A 24,508-nucleotide genomic window follows, 5' to 3' on the forward strand; every position below is an offset into this window, starting at 1 on the left:
AACCAAAGAGCAAAGTAGTCATCAATTTGTTGCTTTCTCCAACTTTAAGCATCTGATGTGTCAGCTGTAAGGTGCAGTATCCTAATCAATCTAGTCAGAGAAAAATCGCTCCATGTTTTTAGGCCCATGTTTGAATGAAAAATCATAGTGTTAAGCAGAACACCTGCTATCATTGCTGAAGCTCATTTAGCTTTGAGTTAGCGTTGTCCAGTCAGTGGTAGCAAAAATGTAAGAAACCCTGACTTGACATGACAAGTAAACTACTTAGAATTTTTAGCTTGTTGTATAGGAGGCTCTGCATGTTTTTCGAATATGAAATCCTCTTCTAAGAGGATTTTTAAAAATATTTTTATTGATTTTTTTTAGAGAGAGAGGAAGGGAGAGGGAGAGAGAGAAACATCGCTGTGAAAATGAAACACTGATTGATTGGCTGCCTCCTGCACACCCCCTACCAGGGATCTAGCACACAACCCGGGCATGTGCCTTGACTGGGAATTGAACCGGCAACCTCTCAGTGCACGGGATGACATGTAACCAACTAAGCCTCACTGGCCAGAGCTCTAAAATGATTTTTTTTATGAAAGAAAAAAATATTGGGCCACTCAAAATGCTGATTTCTGCCATTGAGGAAGTAGAAGATGTAGGCCCTTGTCCTTCTCTTTTGGTCCCTGTGAGACAAGGAAGCGGTGGAGTGGCTTCATAGCTGTTAAGAGGAGGATGCCCCACTCTTTTTCACCTGAACCTGGCCTCCTTCAGGCCACCAGCCCGTTGGGCTGCCTTTCTCTAGAATTCTAGTTGGGAACATGTGATTGGCTTTGTGAGAACCCAAACTGAAGCATATTCATCTTTTGTTTCCCTGGCACAGAAACTTGCCTTCATGGTGTCTCTAGGATTGGTAACACATGACCATCTAGAAGGTAAGAGAAGATATTCATAATGTTGCCTTGCTTCTGGCCCAGAGCTTAGTTCTTGAAAGTGGTGTTTTATTGCTAGAATAGAAAACTGAAAACAAATAGAGTATCATGTAGTCAGTGTGGACTTTGTTTCCTTTTAGAGTAAAATTGGCTAATGTTCAGCCCTCCCCTTCGTTTCACTTTGTATCCACACTGCTGTCCTGGGCAGACCACCCAGTTGCCTGGATTAAGGTGACTTCCGCTCACTTAGGGAACTTTCTCCCCCAGACAGCATGGAGTAGCACATGCCCCCCTGACTTTGTATTTTTCAGTCCTCTTGGTTATTAGAATCTTAAGGACAGTTGCAAAGCTACACCTGTGTTGGTTACTTAATTGAAGAATGGTGAACTATGGTTACTCAATCTAGGTCTGTGGATAAAGTTCATCCACACCTATGTCACAGTGATCTAAAAATAAACCAGGACAGCTTGTTCACAAGCGTTGTCTACCATTAAGCATGCGGTCACAGAGAGCCTCCCAGGGGACAGCGTGGCCTTGCTTCCCAAGAGGTGAGAGTAGACGTCCTGCGTGTGTGCTCCCAGCGGTGTGCTTGCCTCTGCTGAGGCTGCAGTGAAACCGAGAGGCTGACCCCATCTCTAATTTGTCTGGGAAAACCCATAGTTAAAATAATGAAGTTAAGTTGTTGAGGTTCCCTGTACCTCTCTTCTAATTTAAACCTTTTGCTTTCCCAAGAAATCCAAAGTAAGAGGCAAGAGCGAAAAAGAAGAACAACAGCAAACCCAGTGTACAGTGGAGCGGTCTTTGAGCCAGAGGTACTCCTGGCCAGCCTGGCCCTTCCCTCACCATTCACTTCACTTATGACTTACTCAGCACCTCCCATTGGAAACCTGGTTGTACTTGCCCAGCTTTGTAAAGTGATGATTTTTCTCTGGCTGATCCCATTATTTCATTTTTATTATTCATTGCTTTCCCCTTAGTTTTTGCTTACATTTGAACAGATACAGACCTTCCTTAAAAATTTAACTCACCCTGGCTTCAACACAACTGTCATCTGGAGCAGAGGGAGACCTCCCTGGAATATATGTAATAAAATACGTTAGCACTGATACCTTGGGGTGACTGGCACTAACTAGTTGGCATGTTGACAGGCATACTGTGCTTGGTCTTTAGCTTTTGCCAGTATTAGTAGTAACCATGCTATTCAACCATCACATTTCCTTCTTCAACCCTCAAAGCGTAAGAAGAGTGCAGTCACCTACCTGAACAGTACAATGCACCCTGGGACCCGGAAGAGAGGTGAGTACCTTTTATATCTCTCCCTTGCCTCTTGCCTTTGCTTTCTGTGTTGTTTCTTCCCTTTCCCCTAGAAAATAGTTTTGTTGTTGTTATTCTCTGAGAAGGGGGGAAAAGAGAGAGAGATTTCCTATTAGAGTTGTGTATACTGAGTTGAAAGCGGCCTTTCCTGGGATTCCAGCAAGGCTGCCTCAGGGGAATGGCTTCCTGCAGCATTTCTGCCCCCAGCCCACCAGGCTGTCCCTGAATATAGCACAATGAACAGAACACCGTGCAAAAGGAAGCATTTTAGCGTCACTGAGCAGCACAGAGCCCCGCTGTTGCCAAGGTGCTCTTAGTCGTGTCTGAGTCATCCCTCTGCAGGAGAAACCGGAGCATCACTTAAGTTTCCGTGTGCTGCAGGCTTTCCAGGAAAGAGAGAAGTAGCCACACTGAACACTTAGAATCTGTGAGAAGAAAAGGTCACTGTCAAGCAGGCTTTCGAAAGCAGGAATTTTTAAAGAGCTTCCTCCCGTGTTTTAGACCTCCCCAGGGCAGGCGCTGCACCTCCTCTTAGGGCCGAGAGGACAGCAGCAGCAGTCTCACTGTGCGGGTCTAAATAGGGCTTAATAGCTCAGAGTTGGAGCTCATAAACAAGGTTCTGAAATTGTTCTTTGATGTCAGTAATACATCCCAAGGTCCCTTTCTCTGCATGATAATGTGTCCCTGAATTACAGTCCAGGCTAGAGAGGTTGCAGCGAGTGGAGGAGCATACTAATGTTCGCGTCTGCACACACAGCCTCAGCTGCTGGGAGCCTAGGAGGTCATCCCGACCCTTTGTCTGCCTTAGGGAGGCTGCAGCCACACCACGGCCGCCTCCACCCGCAGAGAGAGTGTACCCACCCTGAGTGACCGGTTCTCATGCTGCACCCACCCCGTCCTTCAAGTGGTCAAAATATGTAGATGAGAAACCCGAAGCCATTGCTTCATACTAGTTCCTGGGCCACAATAATCAGTGTCATGGATTATTTTTTGTTTTTAGCAATTTTTAGTGACCTCTTACACAGTTCTCAGAAAGGAGCCCCCAGCCAGAAGCCACAGTTAATTGGCCTGCTGGTGGGCTGGTTCTGCTAAAAGAAAAGGGGTTAAATGAGCCAGAAAGACCTTGGCATCTCTTGCCAAGGTCAGAGGATGAAAGCCTGCATCTACAAGCCTAGGATATGCCTTCTGTGGGTAAACAAAGAGCATTCATCTTCCACTTCTCCCCGCAGCACTAATTCCCCAGGAAGACACACCAGTATGACCTGTCTTTGTACTGCAGACATCCCCAGTCTAACACACATAAGTGATGTTTGTGTATGTCTGACAGAATCAGCATTCCTGTGCATGGTTTTGATATAAATTGTAACTGTTGGCAAAGTCACGATCTGCCTGCCATTACCAGTGTTCGTAGGCAGGTGTGCACCTCTCTGGCTCTTTTTTCCCTGTGGTGTTCTAGGCATTCACTTTGTTCACTCACAGCTTCGGAGTGTGACCCTGACTTAGACATGTCAGGCAGGAGTGGTTGGCCTGGACTTGCCACACCCACATGGGTCATTTATGATCCTCTGTAGCATGAGGTGTGATGCAGATGCTCCTACTCATATCAGGCCTCTCAGTTAGCAGTGTTGCTGATGACGGCCTTCCTGAGACTGGCTCAGCCCAGTCCTGAGACCTGTGGGGTCACCAGAATGTGGTAGAAAGTGGGGAGACAGTTCTCGATCAACTAGGGAGAACACTTGAGTCCAGACCTACTTAAATTCATATTTAAACTCAGGACATCTTTTTAGCTCTTGGGTTCCAGCTACCCCTTGAACATCTCTCTCGCTAGCTGTAGCAGCAAGGGGTAGGAGTAGTTAACTTGAATTTTGTCTCCTTGCTTCACCTTTCTCTACCTTTATAGGCAGTGAAATGACCAAAATGTAGGCAGGTGAGAAAAGGAAAAGCAGAAATCCTAAATAAATCCATTTGTGGGAGCCGAGAATCATTAATATAGGAAGAATGATGGTTGCAGAGAAACATTAGAGAACAATATGCAAAAGATATGGGAAAGTAAAGTAGATTCCTATTTCTGGCCTTCGCTCCCTGTAAGCTTTGGTTCTCGCCTGAGAAATCAGATGTCACAGTCCAGGAGCCTCACTGCAACCTGCCAAGGCAAGGCCCTTTAACACGACCCAGCGTCTCTGTCATTCTGCAAGTCCTCTCTTCTCCTCCCTTCTTTTGAGACTCAGGCAGTTTCTAATGACATTTAAATCTTAGCTTCTCTTCCTGTCTTTGGGACTGTTGTATTAACCTTCTGTCTGCTACCTCACTTCCTTTTCCATGCTAGCCAATGAGGAACACTGGCCAAAGGTATGTAAGATCATTTCCCCCCTCTCTTCCCCCACCCCTTTTCCCCTTTTGTTCCCTTCTCTTGGCATATAGGTCGTCCTCCAAAATACAATGCAGTGATGGGGTTTGGAGCCCTTACCCCAACATCCCCCCCATCCAGTCATCCTGACTCCCCTGAAAATGAAAAGACAGAGACCACATTCACTTTCCCTGCACCTGTTCAGCCTGTGTCCCTGCCCAGCCCCACCTCCACAGACGTAAGTAACGTGGGAAAAGCTCCCTGTCTCTGCGAGCCTCACTGGGGAAACATTGTCCTGTGTTGTCTCCTCCAGCAGCATCACCCTGACTAACCCGGGAAAGCAGGGACCCCGACAGGACACTATGCCGGGAAGGCAGCTGCGCTGAGGCCCAGGTCCTGCTGTGTTCTTGGGACTCATGCTAAATGTCAGGAGGCTCAGTAGTTTCCGGAGGCTGCATTTGATGTGCCGTGAAGGAGTTCTCAGGAAGGTGTGGGGTGGGAAGTCAGCTCACGTCCCTGCAAGGTGTACAGGTTTCTATCATCAGGTTTTGGAGGTGGGGGAATGAGCAAGGTGGACGTTCCCTTAGCAGTTGTTGCCTGCTTCAAGTGGAATTCAAGAGTGGAAACTTTGCCGTAGAGCAGCTGTATTTAGCAGAGTTGGTTAGAAATAGGTTCCAGAAAGAGTGTCAAATACTCAGTAGTTCTTCACCCAGAAACTGCAGGAGTGTCACCAGTGCCCTACATTTTTAAATGAGCATTTCCAAAGCAGTGACTTCACTCAGCAAATACTTAGTGAGCGCTTCTCTGCTGAGCAAGCGCTGTTCTTAAGGCTGGGATAGAACAGGAACAAAACCAGCTTCCTGCCCTCATGGAGCTCATGTTGCATGGTGGGAGGCAGGTGATAAGCAGATGAACATATAGTGTGCCAGGGAGTGATAATGCTGTGGGAAAGTGAGACAGGTGAGGGGCATAAGGGGTTAGGGCAGGAGGTTGCTCTTTTATGAAGATGCTGAGAGGGTGGGGGGAAGAGCACTCTGTGAAGAGGGAACAGCAACGCAAAAGCCCTGAGGTAGAAATGTACATGCACGAAGAAAAGAGGCCAAGACGGCTGGGCAGTGAGCAGGTGCAAGTGGTGGGGATGAGACCCCAGAGGTGGCAGGGGTTTTGACTTTTTATTGTGAAAATTCCAAACCTACAGAAAAGTTACAGTAACAATACAAGGAATAGATGTATACCCTTCACCTCGATTGACCAGTTGTTATCATTTTGCCACATATGCTTCTCTCTCCTACACACACATATACACACACTTATACATACACACATACATATATATAAATATATACACATACATACACACAAACTTTTTAAAAATCCTTAACCAAGGATATGCTTATTTAGAGAGGGATAGAGAGGTGAGAGAGAAACTTTGATCAGTTCCTCCCGTAAGTGCCCCAAGAATGGATTGATCCCCTGACCTAGGTATGTGCTCTGACCAGGAATCAAACCCACAACCTTTTGGGGTCTGTGATGACATTCCAACCAACTGAGTCACTCTGCCAGGGCCACACTTTTTTTTCTGAACTAGTTAAATTGCAGGCATCATGAATCTTCACCCCAAATGCTTTGGTTTATATCTCCTAAGAATAAAGATATTCTCTGATATAGCCACAATACAGTTATCAAATAGAGGAAATTTAATATTGATAAAAGGTTATTATACAATATACAGTTCATATTCAGCTTCTCAGTTTGTCTCGATTATTGCCTTAGTGGCACTTAAATTTTTCTGCTTCAGGATCCAATTCAAGATCACTCTTGCATTTCTTGTCTCTTTAGCCTCCTTACTCTGGACTAGTTTCCCATCTTTTCTTTGTCTTTCATGGCATTGATGTGTTTAGAAAGATAGGCCAGTTGCTGTGTAGGGTGTCCCTCCATTTGGATGACCCGATTGTTTCCTCAAGAACAGATTGGAGGCTGCATTTCTGTAGGAACACTAAGTAAGCGGTGATGAGTCCTCAGTGCATCACAGCAGGAGGCACGTGCTGTCAGTCTGTCCCCTTGTTGGTGATGTTAACGTTCATCCTTAAAATAGATCCCATCGAATGTCTCCACTTGTACAGGCACCTGTTTCCTCAGCTTTGAGTCTGTAAATATCCAGTTCCCCAGCAAACTGCTACCCAGTGGTTTTAGCATTTTTTTGCTGGTTCTTGCCTGCAGTTATTATTCAAAGGTGTTTGCAAAATTGACTGGGATTTTAAAAGGACCGATGTGTGTAAAATATGGAGACGAGACTGGGAGGATAGGACGGGAGCAGGGAGATCAGTGAGGAGGCTGTTATAGTCGTCTGATCAGGAGCCAATGCTAACTTGGCCTAATATAATAGGTAGAAATGGAGATGGAGAAAAGTGATTGAGTCTGCATCTTTTTGAAAAGCCAGTAGAATTGGATAATGGGGTATGAGAACAAGAACAGTCAAAGGTGAATCCAAAGTTTTTGGCCCAAACAGCTAGGAGGCTGGAGCTGCCCTTTCCTGGACATGACAGGAGAAGCAGGTTTGGCATGTCTCATCTCTCTTGTGAATGACAGAGCTTGTCTTTAGGGTCACCTTCAGGTATAAGATCCCTTGCATTACAGGCTCTTAGTAGTCTAAAGTCTGCCCCTCTCCAAAGAGCAAAAGAATACCATCTGCACATCCTGAGTTAAACTTCCAGAAACGACAAAGGGAGTGTCATCTGTGGAGGACCAGGTCACGGAGGAGTTCTGTTCTCTGCCAGGCGTCCTTCGTGAACATAGCTGGTGGCCTCAGACCCAGCCTTGCTGTCAGACTCAGCCTTTTGTCCAGCTTTCCTTTGGCAGGAGTCATTGATTCAGGTTTCTGCTTCTCCTGTTAACTGGCACCAGGCATCCCTGTGGTCACTTTGTTTGGTGGCAGCGAAGATTGTCTCAACTTCTTTGAAGTTAAAGCATTGCCCAGGGGTGGACAGTCTTGGTGGGGCTGTCCCCCAGGAGTTCTGTGGTTCTGCATGTGAGTCTCTTCCTTAAACAGTGTTGTTTTTATTTTTGTGACTTTGGGCTGAGGGGGTTTATAAAATGGTTTTCTTGAAAGGATCCACTCAGCTCTAATCACAAACTAAAAGCTTCTGCCAGGTTTTGTGTTAAAATATAAACACTGTTCTTCTTAGAAATCTAAAGATAAAAGGAAGCTTTTCTAAAACCACTAAATAATGTAATTGACTTCTACTTTTACATATATCAACAGTGGCAGTTATTAAAATCGACACACAGGGCTCTGTATATTAGCTTCTGGGTGGCATAACCCCAACAACATTAATTAAATAATAACAGCTGAGAGGCAGGCATTTCCTGGAGATCAATACCATCTAGAAGGACTTGGTACAAGATACGTCTGGGCACGAATCCTCAGGATGTAACTTGTTGCCACTATCATCACTTTTATGAGAAGGGAAGATGAGTTGACATAATTATACAATTTTTTTAGCAAATGATGAAGTTGTAATTGATACAACCAGGGTTTTTTTAAAAAAAAACCTATGGCGTCAGCCCCTAGCAAAGGATTGTGGGTCAGACATCTTTCCACTTCCCATTTCGTTTATGGTAATAATTCGGTCCTTCACCAAAGCCTAAGCTTTCTGACCTGGTGCAGCACCTCGTTGGACTTCCTTTCTGTTGAAGCAGAGAACCAGTTCTTTGTGGATGAAATACATGATTTACCATTTCATATTCATTTCTATGGGTAGTAGTTCTCAAGTATGGCCTGGGGGTCCCTGAGACTCTTTCAGGGGGTCCATTAAATCAAAACTATTTTCATGATCATATTCAAACACTCTCTTCCGGTTTCATTCTCATTCTCTCAAGAGTGAACAGTGGAGTTTCCCAGATATTACATGTCATGATGATATCATCACTCTGATGGCTAATGGGCAGTGCACCTGTGTGTTCTGGGGTTCAAATTTTCCAATACATATTTTTGTAACTTCCTGGATTCTATAATTATTTCAAACTTAAAATGTTTTAAAACTTCTAATAAGTAAATATCAATGTATCTCCCATCCAAGTACTAACCAGGCCCGACCCTGCTTAGCTTCCGAGATCAGACGAGATCGGGCGCGTTCAGGGTGGTATGGCCGTAGACAATGTATCTAACTCCCATAAACAAAAGCTCTTTGAGGTCTTTAGTAATTTTAAGAGTGTATGTCTCAGTGGTTAGAGTGTCAGCCCACTCACCCAAGGGTCGTGGGTTCGATTCCCAGTCAAAGACATGTACCTGGGTTGCAAGTTGGATCCTTGGCCCCCAGTTGAGGCCCGTGCGGGAGGCAACCAATCAATGTGTCTCTATCACATCTCTCTCTCTCGCTTTCTCTCTCTCTCTCTCTCGCTCTCTCTCTCTCCCTTCCCCCTCCCTGCCCTCCCTCCCTTCCACTTTCTCTAAAAATCAATGGAAAAAGTATCCTTGGGTGACGAATTAACAACAACAACAAAAAGAGTGTAATGGGGTCCTGACACCAAAAGATTACGAGCTACTGCTATGAGCTATATAAAGAGGATACAATGTTGTTTTTTTCCTTTAGCAACTGAAATAAATTAGTTAAGTTTTATTTTATGTACTCTCCACCTTCCACTTCCTGATGTTCTCCTTATTCAGGATAAAAGGAAAGTGAGCAGAACTCTTTACCCAATAAATACCTCTGAATAAAATGTGCACTTTGTCTCATACTTCATCACTGCTAATTCTATCTATGGTTCATGAAAAAACTCTCTGAAACCCTAAAATTTGTATAAACTTCATAAAGATGCAGACTTACAACATGGGGCTGAGCTTTAAGAAAAACTAACCCTCTAGAGAAGAGCACCCTCAGTCTGATTCTAAGAATGAAAAGCAAGTCACGGTGATCGAGGAGTGAAACTTACCTCTTCCGGTGCCTGGAAGTTGAACTGTCGGGCATTCTCGTGTAGTGTTTTTGCACATGCACTAGGTATCTTTTCTACTGCCCAGAGGTGACATTTTCTTACTCAGAAAGGTTAAAACCCACCCACACTGATTATCGTACGACTTTCCAGCATCTTCTAGCTGCTGGGTAGCCTGCTGAATGACAGAGGAAGTCTCCTTTCCTAGAGGAAACACGGGCCTGGGGAGAAAGGTCTTCCCACGTGGTGGAGGGTCTACCATGGGAGGAAGACCTGCTCTCTGAGTCATTGCTTCCTGTGCACAAGTTCTGAGTTAAGCCTTTTGGCAAAATAGTCTAGAACCTAAAACAACACATTGGCAGGAAAGGGTCTGGCCCAGGCCGGGCACTGCCTTTGCTGGCTCCCCTCCGACGCTCCCTCAGCCTTCCCTGCCCTGGATCCATTCAGCGGCATTAGTCCTGTTCAGAGGACGGGTCAGGGATTCACTTGCTGAAAAATGCCTCTTGCATACTTCTTTCTCAGTGCTCTCCTCTCCACGTTTTAAGTAGATGGGCTTTTTTCTGAGGGTGCCTTCTGCTCAGAAGCTTCAGCAGCCCTACCTGAGAACTCACTGGTGGGCGGGAGAGCGCACAGAGGCCCTTCTTGCTTCACCTGGCGAAGTATTTTACAGGGAGGAATACAGCCTCCAGAATAGAATGGGCCATTGAACAGCACATGCCAAATGCTGGTTTAAGGGAGAACATTGTCAGCTGTTGCTTTGGCTTTTAAAGTCTTCATATTAGAAAGCTCGGTTTAATCAGTTTAATTGGCTCCTGACTTACTCTTTTCCCATTTGAACTTTCACTATTATCTTTTCTCCCTGAGCAAGCAGAGTTTAGTAAAATTCCATTTCTTACCTGTTGTCTTTTCCAATCCTTCTAAGTTTTCTCCAAAACTGATAGTAATGAGAATGTTTATATCTTTGGTCTCAGAACACGTTGATGAATGGGTTTCAGTGTCTTCAAGCTTTCCCATTTGTGGGTTAGACTCTACCAAAATGTAACAAATGCTGAGCTCTCACCTGTGAAGTTAATTTTGGCCTAGACCTGTGGTCGGCAAACTCATTAGTCAACAGAGCCAAATATCAACAGTACAATGATTGAAATTTCTTTTGAGAGCCAAATTTTTTAAACTTAAACTATATAGGTAGGTACATTGTTATTAACTTAATTAGGGTACTCCTAAGGCATAGGAAGAGCCACACTGAAGGGGCCAAAGAGCCGCATGTGGCTCGCGAGCCGCAGTTTGCCGACCATGGGCCTTGACGACAGCTTTCCCATGAAGTCTGCTTTAAAACGAAGAATACTGCCCCTGCCCAGGGAACCTCAGCTATATGGGGCAGGTGGGGGCTTGTGAATACTCTTGTAACATGTTAGAGGGGGCACAGCTGCTTGTCCTAAAACATGTATATGTATCCAGAATGTGCATGTTAACATTCACATTTTACCTTTTTGTCCTCTCTCTTACCTCTCTTCTCAATTTCATAGGGTGATATCCATGAGGATTTTTGCAGCGTTTGCAGAAAAAGTGGTCAGTTGCTGATGTGTGACACGTGTTCCCGTGTGTATCATCTGGACTGCTTAGACCCTCCTCTGAAAACGATTCCCAAGGGCATGTGGATCTGTCCCAGATGTCAGGACCAGGTAGGGGGACAGTGGTCAGACAGAGGGCGGGACCAAGGAGGAGCAAGATAACATGGTCAGGTCTTCCTTCCCCTATGATCTGGGGGATGGCAGTCTCTGCCCTTCCCAGTTCTCAGGCCATGTGAGCCCTGTTGACAGCAGAGCACTCGCCTGCCAGCTTCCCTCCCCTCAGAGACATTCTGTCATATTCGTGAGGCAGTGACTCGGTGTGCTGGTGGAGAGACCCTGATAGCTTCCCTTTATGTGAAATGACTTATTACCTTGACCCTAAAAGTCCATAAGACTTTCTGCCTCATTCTCTAAGAATGGTACAAACCTAGTATATGTTTTTGAAACTCTATATTGAAAATAAAATTCTTTTTTGTTTGTTTGTTTGTTTTTGTTAATCCTCACCTGAGGATATATTTTCCATTGCTTTTCAGAGAGAGTGGAAGGGAAGGAGAGGAGGAGGAGGAGGAGAGAGACATTGATGGGAGAGAGACACATTGACTGGTTGCCTCCTGCACACTCCCCAGCCAGGGGTAAGGAGCAAACCGCAACCCAGGTACATGCTGTTGACAGGGAATCAAACCTACGACCCGTCAGTGCCTAGGCCAGTGCTCTAAACACTGAGGCACGGGCCAGTACTTTCTTAAATGAAAGTATTCAATCGGTTGTTTCATTTAAATAATAGCTTCACTTTTAACCTATGTTGTCATCAGGATCAGAGAACTAACTGTACAGTGGTATCAATATTCCATGGACTTGAAAGGCAAGCACAGAATCATGCGCTACTTAACGACAGGGATACATTCTGAAAAATGTGTCATTAGATGATTTGTCCTTGCGAGGGTATCACAGAGCGCATGTACACACACCTAGACGGTAACCTGCTGCACACCTAGTCCAGCCTATTGCCCCTGGGCTACAAGCCTCTATGTCTCATTACAAACAACACGAGATTAAGTCAAGCACAAGAGAAAATGATGCAATCGAGAGACACAGTTCACATGAGATGTATGAGGCTGTAGCCAGCGTAGCACAGAATATTGCTTTACAACAAACTTCCTGTTTTTAATCAATAGAACTGTATACTCTGAAATAAAAAGTATAGTATAGCAAATACATAAACAGTAGCATAGTTGTCTGTTATCATTATCAAGTACTATGTACTGTGCATAACTGTATGTGTGATATGTGTATGACTGGCAGTGCAGTAGGTTTGTTACACCAGCAGCACCACGAACACATGTGTTCTATGATGTTATTAGGCCATAGGAATTTTTTGGCTCCATTATAATCCTATGGGCCCACGTAGTATATGTGGTCGGTCATTGATCAAAGCATTGTACGGCACATGACTGTATGGTTAGCTACCCCAGCTTTCCCTCCTCTGCTTAGTTTCTGATTTCTTTTTCTCACATACCCATGTATCTTAATGTTTTTATTATAGGTGGTCTCATGTCGCTTTTTTAGAAGTAGGCAAAGTATAAACAACTAAGGTCAGTAGCTCAGCAGACATTGGGATGCTGCTCAGGTCTTTGGAATCTGGTCTGAGAGACTTCTGGTTTTTCCCCTTTTAACCTTGGTCCTCTTCCTGCTGTCGCGTGATGTAGTTATAGGGACAGTTCTCTCCTTGTTCCCTTCCAGTTGCTGCTTTGTGACCCTCTGATCATTTGCCACATGGGGTCTGGAGTATATGTGGTATCAGAGCTGAGACGTCATTCCCTTGGCCAGGCTGCCTTCCAGGGGCATGGAGCTAAAACTGAGATAGGCAGCCCGTGTCGGGTCAGGGACGAAGCTGCCCATGGCTGCGGCCACAGTGCCGACCTGCCGCTTATGCTCGTGGTTCTGCCTGTGGGACTCGTCAGGAGCCTGTGACACGGGTGAAAAGATAGGAGTGCCCAGCTTCCTTCTCACTCAGGGCTCAAGTAGCTTGGCTGTCCCTGCTTTGTACCTCATTCTCTCAGGCTGGTACCTGGAACTTTACAGTCCAGAAACTGTAGAACAGCATTTTGCACCGCTGCCCTCATAATCCCGCCTGGATTTTTATCTGCCCATAGCTGCAGACACCCTTGCTGGTCATTACACAGGGGACGTGTGTTTACCTCCTTCTCAAGGTAAAATTCTAAACATCTTTTCAGATGCTGAAGAAGGAAGAAGCAATCCCGTGGCCTGGAACTTTGGCCATTGTCCATTCCTACATCGCCTACAAAGCAGGTAAAGAGTTACCCGTACGCTCTTGTGTCATCTTCCCTTGTTTAAAAAAACAAAAAAGGTACTGGAAGTAAGTATTTGCTTTGTTTTAAAAAGGAAATTTAACGTTAAAAATGAAAAGCTTCTAGTGAATGAAGTGGAAGACTGTGTAGCACTTTCTTGGGAGGAAGAATGAGAAGTAGATCTTGTTCATATGAAGCCAGGCTGAAGCCCCTGACCATCTTCCTAGCAAGTCTGTGCACAGAAAGGGGAAGAGGGCCCTGTGCACTGGCTGGGGGCTCGGGGAACTTTGGGGAGAATATCTTCTTTGGCAAACATTCTGAACACTGGCCTTTTCAAAGAATTTATTGTTAAAATCAGTTCTTTTTTTTTTTTCAGCTAAAGAAGAAGAGAAACAGAAGTTACTTAAATGGAGTTCAGATTTAAAACAGGAACGAGAACAGCTAGAGCAGAAGGTGAAACAGCTCAGCAGTTCTATAAGTGTAAGTGAGCCTCCTGCCTTCGGCGATAAAGCAGACAGAGCTTCCCATGCACATCGCAGCTCCTATGGCTCCCAGGGCTGGTTCCAGTCCTTTAGCTCTTAACACAGCTGACTTGGGCAGATGGAAAGCTTGCCTCCAGTTAGAGTTGGCCCTCAGGTACAGGGGGCCCGTTGGTATATGGTGCCTTAGCCACGCTCTGGAACAGCCTCTTGGTTTTGGTCTGAGAGCAAGCATTTTCAGTCTCCTGGCCGCAGAGGTAGATTAGAAGCTGCAGCCGTGTAGCCACCACCCCTGTGCGTCCTAAGCATGTTTGGGGGGAGTGTGGAGCCTGACCTGACAACAGACGGGTGCAGACCAGCCCCGCATCTGCGTCTTTCTAGTCGCCCAAGCTAGTGAGTCCGCCACACGGCCCGTCTCTTCCACTCTTTCTTCCCCACCGTGCTGTTTGCGTTTCCAGGTTTTCCTGACCAGCCTGAGGAAGAGGGGTTTCTAGAGACAAGTTTGGAAGTAAATACTGCCCAGCCTGCCGTGTCCAGGTGGGAACGAGAGTTGTACTTGTAACCGAGATTCAGAGGCTCCTCCCGACGGGCAGGTTCTTTCCCGCGGAGTAGGTGCCTGTCGGAGTGAGGTGGCCTCGGCCCTCAGACACTGGGTGGTGTCCCGGACCTGGTGACGGTTGAGCTGTCCCACTCACCTGCTTTCGTCCCTCCCCACCATCCTACCCATGGCATGCAGGTCTCACTTCTCTTTCCCTGCGTAGCGCAGAAGCCAACAGGTGTGAGAGGCTGAGGGCAAAAGACTACAGGTGACGAGCAGGAGGGGTTCTGTTGGCTGAAGTCTGGTTCTTCTAACATCGCTGTCCCGCCCAGGCTCTGCCTCTGAGTTCTTGCCGACCGAGTGATCCTCGGGAGGCCCTCCGGTTGAACACAGACACCCCTGGCTTGTTTTCTACCCTGAAAAGCTCAGTCCGGTCCTGACCATGTTAGCACCGGCAGCGCGGTGCAAACACCCGCCCAAACCAGCTTCCGCGCGGCTGTGGGAACTTTGTTCTTGTTGTTTTTAATTCTTACCTGAGGATGTTTTTATTGATTTTAGAGAGGAAGGGAGAGGGAGAGAGAAATACCAACTGGTTGCCTCCTATATGCTTCCTGACAAGGGATTGAACCCACAAGCTGGGTATGTGCCCTGACTGGGAATCAAACCTGCGATCCCCCCATGCTCTAACACATTGAGCCACACCGGCCAGGCGGAATTGTGTTTTTAAAATTACTTATTTCATAGTATTCGAGCAGTCATTCACCTTTGGTTTTAAGTCCCAGTGTCAAGTAGAATTGGCTTTTAAACCACTCGTTTGCCCTCTGTCTCTTGCCTCTGGGGCCTCCTCCTTCCTTGGGTGGTGGCTCCCATTCCTGTGGAGCAGAACAGGTCCCGGGCTGCACTCTAACCAGCGAGGATCCTTCCACCTGCAGAGGCTGGCAGGCCTGGCGGCAAAGCCACAGGCTCAGTGCCACCGCCCTTCTCGTTTGCTGCAGAAATGCATGGAAATGAAGAACACCATCCTGGCCCGGCAGAAGGAGATGCACAGCTCCCTGGAGAAGGTGAAGCAGCTGATCCGCCTCATCCACGGCATCGACCTCTCCAAACCCGTAGACTCTGAGGCCACTGTGGGGGCCATCTCCAACGGCCCGGACTGCACCCCCCCTGCCAACGCCGCCACCTCCACGCCAGCCCCCTCCCCGTCCTCGCAGAGCTGCACAGTGAACTGTAACCAGGGGGAAGAGACTAAATAACAGAGCCCTGCCAGGAGAAGCCACGGGATCCCGGCGGCGAGGAGAGCAAAACACTGAAGACTCTAGAAAAGCAAAGCCGGATTTCTTCTGGAAAGTACAGAATTCTTTTGGTTCTTTGGTTCCAGAGAGAGAGAAGATGCTTGTGCCAGGTGGCACCAGAGTTTGCCAATTGATCCTTCTTATTCTGTGTGTACATGCAAAGATTGGACCATGTTACATGAAATAGTGCCAGCTGGAGGTTCTTTGCCAGCACCATGCCAAGTGAAATAATATATTTACTCTCTCTATTATACACCAGTGTGTGCCTGCAGCAGCCTCCACAGCCACGATGGGTTTGTTTTTGTTTTGTTGGGTGGGGAGCAGGGACGGGCGGAGGGAGGAGAGCAGGTTTCAGATCCTTATTTGCCGAGCCGTTTGTTTAGGTAGAGAAGACAAGTCCAAAGAGTGTGTGGGCTTTTCCTGTTTCTAAACTTTCACTACTTAAAACCAAAAAAAGGAAATCGAGATTTCACCAACCCCAGTGCCCAGAGGAGGGATGGGGAGGGAATGGGAGGGAGCCGGGGTGGGAAAAGTATATCAAATAAGCAGTATTTCTTATCGTGTGTGGTGGGCCACAGTGTGCGGAGAGATGGGCACCAAGGACGGCCGTCGGGTTCTCTGAGCACGCGCTTCCCCGCCGTGGGCGCCCCACCGCTCCCCAGGTTCCTTCCCTGCTCTGGCAAATGGGCGCGCGCCCCGTGGATGGTGGGTCCCTTCCCTCTCCAAGAACAAGCAGAGCCAGGCTCGGTCAGCCCTTGCCCAGGGCAGGGAAGAAGGGTGTGTGTGTCGAGGAAGGAAAAAAGGTGGATCAGTGATTTTACTTGAAAACAAGCTCCATCCCCTTTCTATATTTATAAAAGAAGATCCTGAGCGTAGCAGCACACGACCAGGTGTGTGTGGATTGAATGGAGACGTCTCTCTTTTTCTTTTTTTAATTTTTGTTCTTTATTTTCTTTTTTAAAAAGTTTTATTTTATTGTTTCTTTTACTTTTTTGGTAACAAAAACTAAAATAAGGAATAGAAAAGCTGTTTTTCAGGCTGACAGTCCAGTTAAGGGTAGTCGAGACCTTGCATGGTAGAATAGGAGCCATAGTGTCAGTGAGGTCCAGTGAGTCTGTGTGAGTCCTTGTGTCATCGTCGGGGCACTGTTTTTTATGCAAGGGCAAAATCTTTGTATCCGGGGAAAACAACAACTTTTTTTTAAATTAAAAAAGAAAAATAAAAGATATTGAGGTCTTCCTAGTGTTACTTAAATTAAGATCAAGGTAAGAAACATTGTAAAAAAAAATTACAAAAGTGCTATTTGTTTCCTAAAAACAGTGATTTCTATTAAAAAAGGTGTCAGAACTGGAGAAAATGCTGTGTAGTTATAATTTTTTAGCACAGAACCTGCTGATCATGATGCCATTTTGCTGTGTTTGTGTCTCAAGACTGGTGGGCTAGTCTCCATGATTTCTGACCTGGGATGGCTGCCGGCCTGCCGGGCAGGGGCGGAGCTCTCCTACCATCCCCTCCTCAGAGAAGACTGCCCTCTCTTCTTGGTGCAGGGATCTGGGCTCCTGTTTTTGAAGCCCAAATGGAGTGTGGATCGTATCGAGGTCCTACCCACTATCCCCACAGATTTTGCTAGAGCAAAAGGCTGGTGCCTAAATAAGATCCCTTCCTTTGGTGCTGCTCTTGGTCTTTCAGCCACCAGCATTTCGAGTGCCTGGGGGACAGCTTGGAAGGAAATGGCCAGGGAAGCTCATTGGTGCCTATGCACCCCAGCCCTCTGGGAGGGGGCAGGGGGCAGGCTGGCTGCATCAGCCCTTGGTGCTTAGAAAGAACAAAGGAATGCGGTTTCTCAAGGTTGCATGGTGTGTCAGAGCCAGAGCCCCAGGGTGGCCTTTGCATCTGTCTTGCCTTTGAAGAGAGGTCTAAATGTCCAGCCCCTTTCTCTGCCTGCTGGCTCCAGGCACCGGAGATGGACTTCACTCCACTTTGCCCACCCACAAGCTTCCTGGGTAACCTTTGGCCACAATCTCTGTGCTTGCCTTGGCTGGCTTATCTCCTTAAAAACCAGGGTTCTGAAAGGCTCGGACATTTCTGTCGTCTTGCCTGTGGAAAATAAATTTTGCCAGGTGTGTGCTCCGGCTGGAGTTTTGGCCCAGCAGGAGGGAGGCAGAGGCCCGTGCACCACAAGCCCTCCCAAAGCCCCTCCCCCAACCCCACCCTGTGCTTCTTACTGGCCAGAGTCTAGGAGGGGCAGGAAAGGTCCCATTAACTTCTCCCTCATCCAGTTAGACCCAGAGACAAAGATGGATCCTGAGAGCAAACACAACAGAGAGACACTTCTTAGGTGAAATGTCTCACCTCCACCAGCGATTTTCATCCATCTTCCAAGGAGGTCCCAGGAGGGACTCCGAGGCAGGACTGAGAGGTTGCCTGAGGGGGATGGAGAGGAGCTCCCTTTCCTCATGCAGAAACCAAGGTGCTATGTCTCGTCAGGGAGTTTAGGAAGTGCCTGGACTAGTTGGAGGAATAGCTGGCGGAGGTTCAGAGCCCAGCGCCAGGCTTAACCCCCCCCTCCGCGCCCCCCCCCCCCAATTGGGGCCCTCCCATTCGACTTGTCTGGGCCCAGAAGCTGGGAAACCATCATCACAGAGGCCTCGCTCAGGAAGGAGCTGCCTGAGGATTGGGTGGGGGCAGGACTGGGAATTGGCGGGTGCTTTGCCTGCTGCTGTGAGCAGTCCCACTGACTGTGCCTCGGGTTGGGGTGTAGATTCTTCCTGAGGTTCAGATGTGAGCCATGTGGGGAGTCAGCCAGTATAGAGTACAAAAATGCAACCCTGCCCAAGCCCCCATTCTGGACTGAAATGTTAAGACACCCCTTACTGCAAAGAAAACGCCCTAGTCACCCAGTCTCCTCTTCCTCTCTGTCCCCCAGGCCCGTGGTGCCTGTGACCACCTGAGAGACGCACTCATGACTGCCCCACCGGAACGGCTCCGCCTCCTCCTCCCTCCTCCCCTTCGTTCCCCACACCTGAGCTGCTGGATACTTCTGAGACCAGCTGGCTTTGTAGTCACTTTAGAGGCCAGGGACCCGCTGGTCTGGGACCAGGTAGCTGCCCACCTGGCCCTTGATCATGGGGCCCATTGTTAGTCCTGTGGTTCGGCGCTGTGTCCTGGAGGCAATGAGGTCATGTTGTTGTCATCTTCCCGCTCAGCTCACTTTCTTGCCAATGTGGCCTGCAGGTCCTTTTTCTTTCATGGAGCCTGCCCGGTCTTGTCTCCCCTCTGCTGAGCTCATCCGGAGTTCTGCTTTCTTCCTTCCTTATCAGGCCCTTGGGGCAAACCTGCTGGTTGCGCCTGGCAGGGAGGCCTGCAAATGGCCATGGCAGCCTCCAGCCGGCAGCATCTGAATGCCCGGTTTCCCTCCAGGAACTGCCTCTCCGGTCCCTGCTGCTGCTTGGCTCAGCAGGTGGCATGAATGGGTGCAGTTGCTTCCCCCATGCCTCTCCCATGAGGAGGACCGTTTCTGCTCACCTGTCTGAGTGCACTTGCCTCTCTGCCATCTCCTATTCTTCCTCTCTGGGGCCAGCAGAGCCTCCTTGGGCTCTCGCTCCCAACTCACACAACACACCCTAAGTGGTTTCCTCCCTTCACTGCCTCTCAGGGTGTGGTCTTCTTATTTCCCAAGGGCTTCATAGGAGACTTTCACTCCAGGGGCAAAAGGCTCTTGGGGTGGTAAGATGGATGGTGGCCCAGGAACATTTTCCAGGCCCTGGGTTCTCAATTCCATGGCCTCGGTTGGACAGAGGCAGCTGTGCTCTGTGGACATGACTGGGCCTCACCCCACCCCTCAGCTGGGCACCGTTGGCAGGAAACAGGAGGCCCATTCTCACCCTGACTCACAGCCATCCTCAGTGTCAGCGCCTGGCCAAGCAGGGAGGGTGGCCGGAGAAGACAACTGACCCTCCCACAAATGTGAAGGGGAGGAAGCTGGGAGTTACACCCTGCCTGGAACTGGGGCGGAACTCTTAAAAACAGCCCTTTTCAAGGGAGAGCAGGGTTCACCAATCCCATGGGCTCGCCCTTTCCACAAGGCCCTCTTGAACCCCGAGGACACCCTGTCCCGCACCGCAGCCTTTGGCCCCTGCCCTCCCAGTGTCGTTGGGTCTCAGCCCAGGGTAAGCTGCAGCCAGGAGGACAGAACAGGCAGCCAGAGGTCAGCACGCTCTGAGCAGAAGAGCCAGCCCCCACCTGTCTTTGTCCACACCCTTTGTGATCTCAGTCTTGGTAGAACTTGTATTTGGAGTTTTGTGCTTCAAAGTTTTTGTTTGTTTGATTTTTGTTTTGAGGGGGTGGGGGGGATTCAGAGCAGCTGATCAATTTGTATTTATTTATTTTAACATTTTACTAAATAAAGCCAAATAAAGTCTCTCAGCCTCATGGTGTTGGGTTTGGGGCCAGGGAGGGAGGGCAAGACACACTCCAGTCACAGCCTCTGGGGGAGGCCGGGCCCTCCTATGACTCCAGCAAGACTCGGGACCTCCCAGGCACTCCCTGGGCTCATGGATGCCCTCATGCCCCAAACCAAGAAGAACATAAAACAGAGCTTTTAAAACATTAATTATGAAAAAGAGGTGTACAGTTGAGGAGGGGGGAACCAGCCCCAAACCAGCTGGGGCAGAGGGAGAATAGACCCCAGCAACCGAGCAGCAAAGGGAGGCCCCAGGCCCCACCCCAGATGCTCCACTGCGGCCCTTCCCACAGACCTTAAATAATTTAAATAACGGAGTGAGTGAGAGCCAAGGCCAGGGGCAGCGGAGAGCCACACAGGCCCAGCCTTGGGAGGTCAGGGAGCCTCAGGCTGCTGCAGGGCAGTGAGGTATTTGAGGGCAGCAGCCCCATAGTGGCGGGACAAGTCCTGGAGGAACTCATCCTTAAGGGCCTGCAGGCAGTCTCGATAGGTGGTGCTGGAGCGGAAGCGGGAGATGTCGAGACTTGGGGTGTGTGGCAGGTGGATGGTGAAGGCCTCTGGCAGCACCAGGAACTCGTATTCCTGCAAGGGTAGGGCAGAGCAATGGTCAGTGCCTGGGCTGGGGGATGGGGAGCAGGCTTACCCAAGAGGCTCTAAGAGCCAAAGCCAGGCCAAAGGGCGGATAATTGTAGTTCTACAGAAGGGTGGGACTTCCTGTAGTGCTGCCTAATGAGGCAGTGTGCCACGCTGAGACACGGTGAGCTCCCCGGGCCTAGAGGTATTTAAACCGCAGCTGGAGACATTAAGGATCCCCCTCACCTGTGCATCCAGCTCCATGATGTGGGCCACCTTGTTCCAACCAAAGCCCACAAAGCGGGGGTCATAGCGGGGACAGTCACGGGGTACCACCACATAGGGCTCATAGTCCACAGCCCATTGCACACGGTATGGGGCCTGAGCCTCCCGCCAGCGGGCATAGTCTGTGGGCGCGTGACCCCGGGGCCACTCGTGGTACCTGTGAAGGGGGACAGGACAAGGAGCCAGGCTGAGGCTAGGAGCTTGTGGGTGGTGGGGGCTGGTGTGGGCAATGGGGACAGAGCAGTGTCCTCTCCTACCTGAAGGTGTAGACAGAGCCAGAGTCTAGCAAGGCCAGCAGTTCAGCCTTGGAAGTGGGGAAGCTGAACTGGTAGTGCAGGGTCTCGAATGCTGGCACCACCAGGGCTGCCTTCCGCCTGCTGCCCAGCTCCAGCTGCTCAATGGAGGCCCTGAGGAGGCAGCACCGTGAAGGAGGGACGGCTCTGCCTCTAGCATGGGCCAGTGATTCTCCTGCTTTCGTTAGCCAGGGGCCCGACTCTTATAGGCTAGCTCACCCTGACACCCACTAGCAGACAGACGTGAGTGGGACTGCTGTGGGAAGCAGCCCAACCCCACCCCACCCCCTGCCTCTCCTATGGCAGCCCAGAGAGAAAGTGTGACCCCAGCACTAATACAAACCCCATTCTACAGAGAACACTGAGGCCCAGAAAGGAGCAGGGATTCACTCGCCTAGGGTTCTGATCCCAACCATGTACCCCATCCACCTGAGGTAGTCGTAGAGGGAGTAGGCAGGCAGGAAGTCAATGTCGCTGAGGAAAACATAAGGCGTGAGGGCCTGGGCCAAGGCCACGTTGCGAATCTGGTTGATGGGGTAGAGGGGACCCTCACGGTACACCACGTGGTAGGCCACATCCTGCCGGGCAGAGAGCACCTCCGAGGCCGCGACGAAACGCAGGAACTGCTGGGCTTCTGCGTCTGTCAGATACAAGGCCAGGCTCATGGGGCCCGGCCAGTGCCTGCACAGAGCCTCCAGCATCTGCAGCCTGGGGTGAGGCGGGTGGTCAGCCAGGGAGGGCTGGAATACCTCCCAGGTCAGCTGCTACGGACACCCCTTCCAAGCACTTTTTGAGCTGGTCTTACTTAATCTTCACAATTACCCCACCAGGTGGGTCATTCTCATTGGACAGATGAGAAAACCGCGGGCAGATATTAAGACCTGCCCATGGTCCCACAGCTACAGAGGAGCGTCCCCAGCCGTCTGAGTGATTCCCAACAGCACGGGCCAAGCCCCACCCCAAGCCCATGCTCTTTCCACCTTATCCTGTGTTTCCACCTTCGGGAACTCCTGAAGTGCCACGCCCTGAGAGCTCTTCCTTCTACCAAATGCCACCTGCCTCTCAAATGCCCAGTCCCAGCCCACGCCATGCTCTCTGGGGCTGCCTTCCGCATCCTCACCGGTCCATGGAGAGCTGAGCCACAAGGGTGACATCGTGGGGCCGGGGAGGCGGTGGCTCATGGGGCAAGAACGTGATGTGCACACGGTGCACAGTGAGCTGCTGCTGCCGGAACTCAAAGCAGGCATCTTCCTCGTTGAGTTGTGCCAGGGCCTGCTGCAGCTGAGGGGGTCGAGGGCAGAAGGACCAGGCTGGGGCAGGAGGACAAGTCCCCAGACCAAGCTGGGCCCCACCAGAGCAGAGAGGGACAGAATCTCCCCAAGGCCAGGGAAGGCGACTCCCTCTCACCTGCTCGGCCTCAGGCGGGCGCGGGCTGGGGCACCCAAAGAGCTCTCTCCGCAGCAGGTTCCCATCGTACTCCAGGAAGGTCAGGTAGAGGTTGCGGAAGAATTCCACATGCTTGTTCTTCACACGCAGCTTCTTCGGGGAGTTCCAGTGGATCGCCTGGGACCCGGGAGGGTATCAGTGGGGGGATGGGAGCAGGAGTCCCCATCCTTGGCCCACTACCACCACTCAGACCCTCAGCCCCGCTCACCTTGATGTCAGCCGCCTCCAAGTAACAGCGCTCAGCCAGCGTGTGGTCAGACAGCTGCACATTCCAGACACAGGGCAGGGGCTGCACCAGTGCCGGGTGCCCCTTGATTACAGCATTGAAGATGTCCTGGGCAGAGACAGCCATCTCACCTTGGCCCTGAGCCTGCCCCACCCCTACCCAGGGCTCCCCCGCCCCAGACCTGGTCGGCCAACGAGGTGGCGGGCAGGGTGAGGAGCTCCTGTGTAGCGGTCAGCTTCCACATCTGCTCCCAGCCAGCCTGCCGCAGCCGGTCCAGCCACAGGAGAATCACACCTGCCCACAGGGAGAAGAAGTCACCCCCACCTGGGACGACCCGGCTCCCAGAGCCAGGGGCATGACAGACTCTTTGGAATGTTTATGTTTTGACTTGCTGGTATTTTCTGTCAGACAGGAGCAAGGACAACCTCTATAAACACTCAATCCTCTTGGGGGTGAAGGAGAGTCACTGCACAGCTTCCAGAGCATGTCCACAACCATCCTCTCACATTCAGTGATCCGGGGGCTGGTAAAATCCCCATTTAATGGGTGAGAAAACTGAGGCACAGAGAGCCCAAGTGACTTGGCCAAAGTCATCCAGCATGTACAGCCAAGGTTGGCGCTGTCTTCTGGCTCTTCTCCCCGTGTTCTTTCTACAGCACTATTCTTCCTGGGGGCTTCCTAGCATTCTGTGCCCTGCCCAGTCCCTGGAGTCCAAGGGCCAGTGGCCACCACCACCACCACCACCACCATCCCCACCTGTGTTAAATCCCCTGCCCAAGGCAGGCCAGGGCTTGTGGTTCCTCCAGAGGTTGCCCAGGTACCAGTCGCTCTGATTCTCCACAAGACCGATCACCTGCTCGTCTGGGAGGGGAGGGCATGAGGGAGCTGCTTGAGGCTCAGGGCTAGGCCACAGGGGGGCTTGGACAGGCCAGGGAGGGGGGTTGGCTGGGGCAGGTCCCAGGCCTCTCACCAGAAAAGTGAGCGAAGAGTGCCCAGAGCTCTGCAATGTCGGAGGCGAAGGTGACATCTGTGTCCAGGACAATAACCCGGGCCAGGTCAGGAGGCAGGGCACCGGGCAGCACTAGCTTCATTAGCCCGTAGAGGCCAGAGTAATGCTTGTTGGGGATCCAGGAGACCTGGGGCTGTGGGTGGGAAGGGCAGGGCATGAGCCTGGCAGAGAAGAGCCCATGAGCATCAGAACATACTCAGTGTGACACAAGGAAAAGAAGGCGTGAGCGCCGGGAGGGGTGAGGGATTTGAGCTTGGGTAGGTGTGACCGAACTGTTCCAGGCAGCTCTAACCTCTCTTCTCCTCCCCCCAGGCCCTGGGAGGAAGGGGAGAGGGGAAGGCTGGGGAGGAGGAGAAGGGCCAGGGCTCCTGCCTTGAGCTCATTGGCGTCATAGAAGCTGACACGGACAGCGGGCACCATCCATGTGTGAAAGAGCGTCTCCAGAATGTTCCTGGCCACGGCATCGGTCACCAAGTGGAGGTGCAGTGGGTTTTTCCTTTGGGAGGGACAGGGGAGGAAGG

The 24,508-nt window shown here is 50.0% G+C and overlaps 3 protein-coding genes across 20 annotated transcripts in view; 2 read left to right on the forward strand and 1 right to left on the reverse strand.

The window, feature by feature from the left end:
- PHF21A (PHD finger protein 21A) overlaps positions 1–17,045 on the forward strand; it is a 161,005-nt gene extending 143,960 nt beyond the window's left edge. For 10 of the 16 annotated variants that reach the window (XM_023756672.1, XM_023756667.1, XM_023756663.1 and 7 more), the window contains 8 exons: positions 866–917; positions 1,647–1,726; positions 2,150–2,210; positions 4,650–4,813; positions 11,031–11,186; positions 13,310–13,385; positions 13,761–13,864; positions 15,397–15,654. In XM_023756672.1, the coding sequence (XP_023612440.1) occupies positions 866–917; positions 1,647–1,726; positions 2,150–2,210; positions 4,650–4,813; positions 11,031–11,186; positions 13,310–13,385; positions 13,761–13,864; positions 15,397–15,654 (951 nt within the window). Of the gene's footprint in view, positions 1–865; positions 918–1,646; positions 1,727–2,149; positions 2,211–4,649; positions 4,814–11,030; positions 11,187–13,309; positions 13,386–13,760; positions 13,865–14,321; positions 14,401–15,396 lie in introns of all 16 variants that reach the window. The other 6 variants (XM_006092004.3, XM_023756668.1, XM_006092009.3 and 3 more) reach the window with 3 other exon arrangements.
- Positions 17,046–20,287: 3,242 nt separating this feature from the next.
- On the reverse strand, positions 20,288–24,502 carry LARGE2 (LARGE xylosyl- and glucuronyltransferase 2). Of its 3 annotated transcripts, XM_014458467.2 has the most exons (11): positions 24,360–24,502; positions 23,949–24,120; positions 23,735–23,839; positions 23,160–23,272; positions 22,961–23,086; positions 22,714–22,869; positions 22,427–22,587; positions 21,736–22,014; positions 21,271–21,420; positions 20,975–21,170; positions 20,288–20,737 (listed from the first exon to the last, which is right to left on the reverse strand). In XM_014458467.2, the coding sequence occupies exons 1-11, from the start codon at positions 24,405–24,407 to the stop codon at positions 20,531–20,533; spliced, it is 1,713 nt and encodes a 570-aa protein (XP_014313953.2). In that variant the 5' UTR covers positions 24,408–24,502; the 3' UTR covers positions 20,288–20,530. The 3 variants fall into 3 exon arrangements, with proteins under 3 accessions (XP_014313953.2, XP_023612442.1, XP_023612443.1); XM_023756674.1 differs by lacking the exon at positions 23,735–23,839; XM_023756675.1 differs by lacking the exon at positions 23,735–23,839 and having other exon boundaries at positions 23,160–23,501; positions 23,949–24,497.
- PEX16 (peroxisomal biogenesis factor 16) overlaps positions 24,383–24,508 on the forward strand; it is a 12,048-nt gene continuing 11,922 nt past the window's right edge. The window contains exon 1 of the mRNA XM_014458612.2: positions 24,383–24,467. The gene's annotated coding sequence lies outside the window, so the exon portion shown is untranslated. The remainder of the gene's footprint in view (positions 24,468–24,508) is intronic.

Source organism: Myotis lucifugus, unplaced genomic scaffold, assembly GCF_000147115.1.
Source record: "Myotis lucifugus unplaced genomic scaffold, Myoluc2.0 scaffold_97, whole genome shotgun sequence".
Lineage (NCBI taxonomy): Eukaryota > Metazoa > Chordata > Mammalia > Chiroptera > Vespertilionidae > Myotis > Myotis lucifugus.

Bases quoted from the DNA above. Each gene is read 5' to 3' on its own strand.
- LARGE2 (XM_014458467.2), bottom strand. From the start codon at position 24,407: ATGGTGCCCGCTGTCCGTGTCAGCTTCTATGACGCCAATGAGCTCAAG. The intron at 22,870-22,960 runs GTGAGCGGGGCT...CCCGGGTCCCAG, and splicing joins TGGAGGCGGCTGACATCAAG to GCGATCCACTGGAACTCCCC. The intron at 22,015-22,426 runs GTGAGGATGCGG...GCCTCACCCCAG, and splicing joins GCTCAGCTCTCCATGGACCG to GCTGCAGATGCTGGAGGCTC.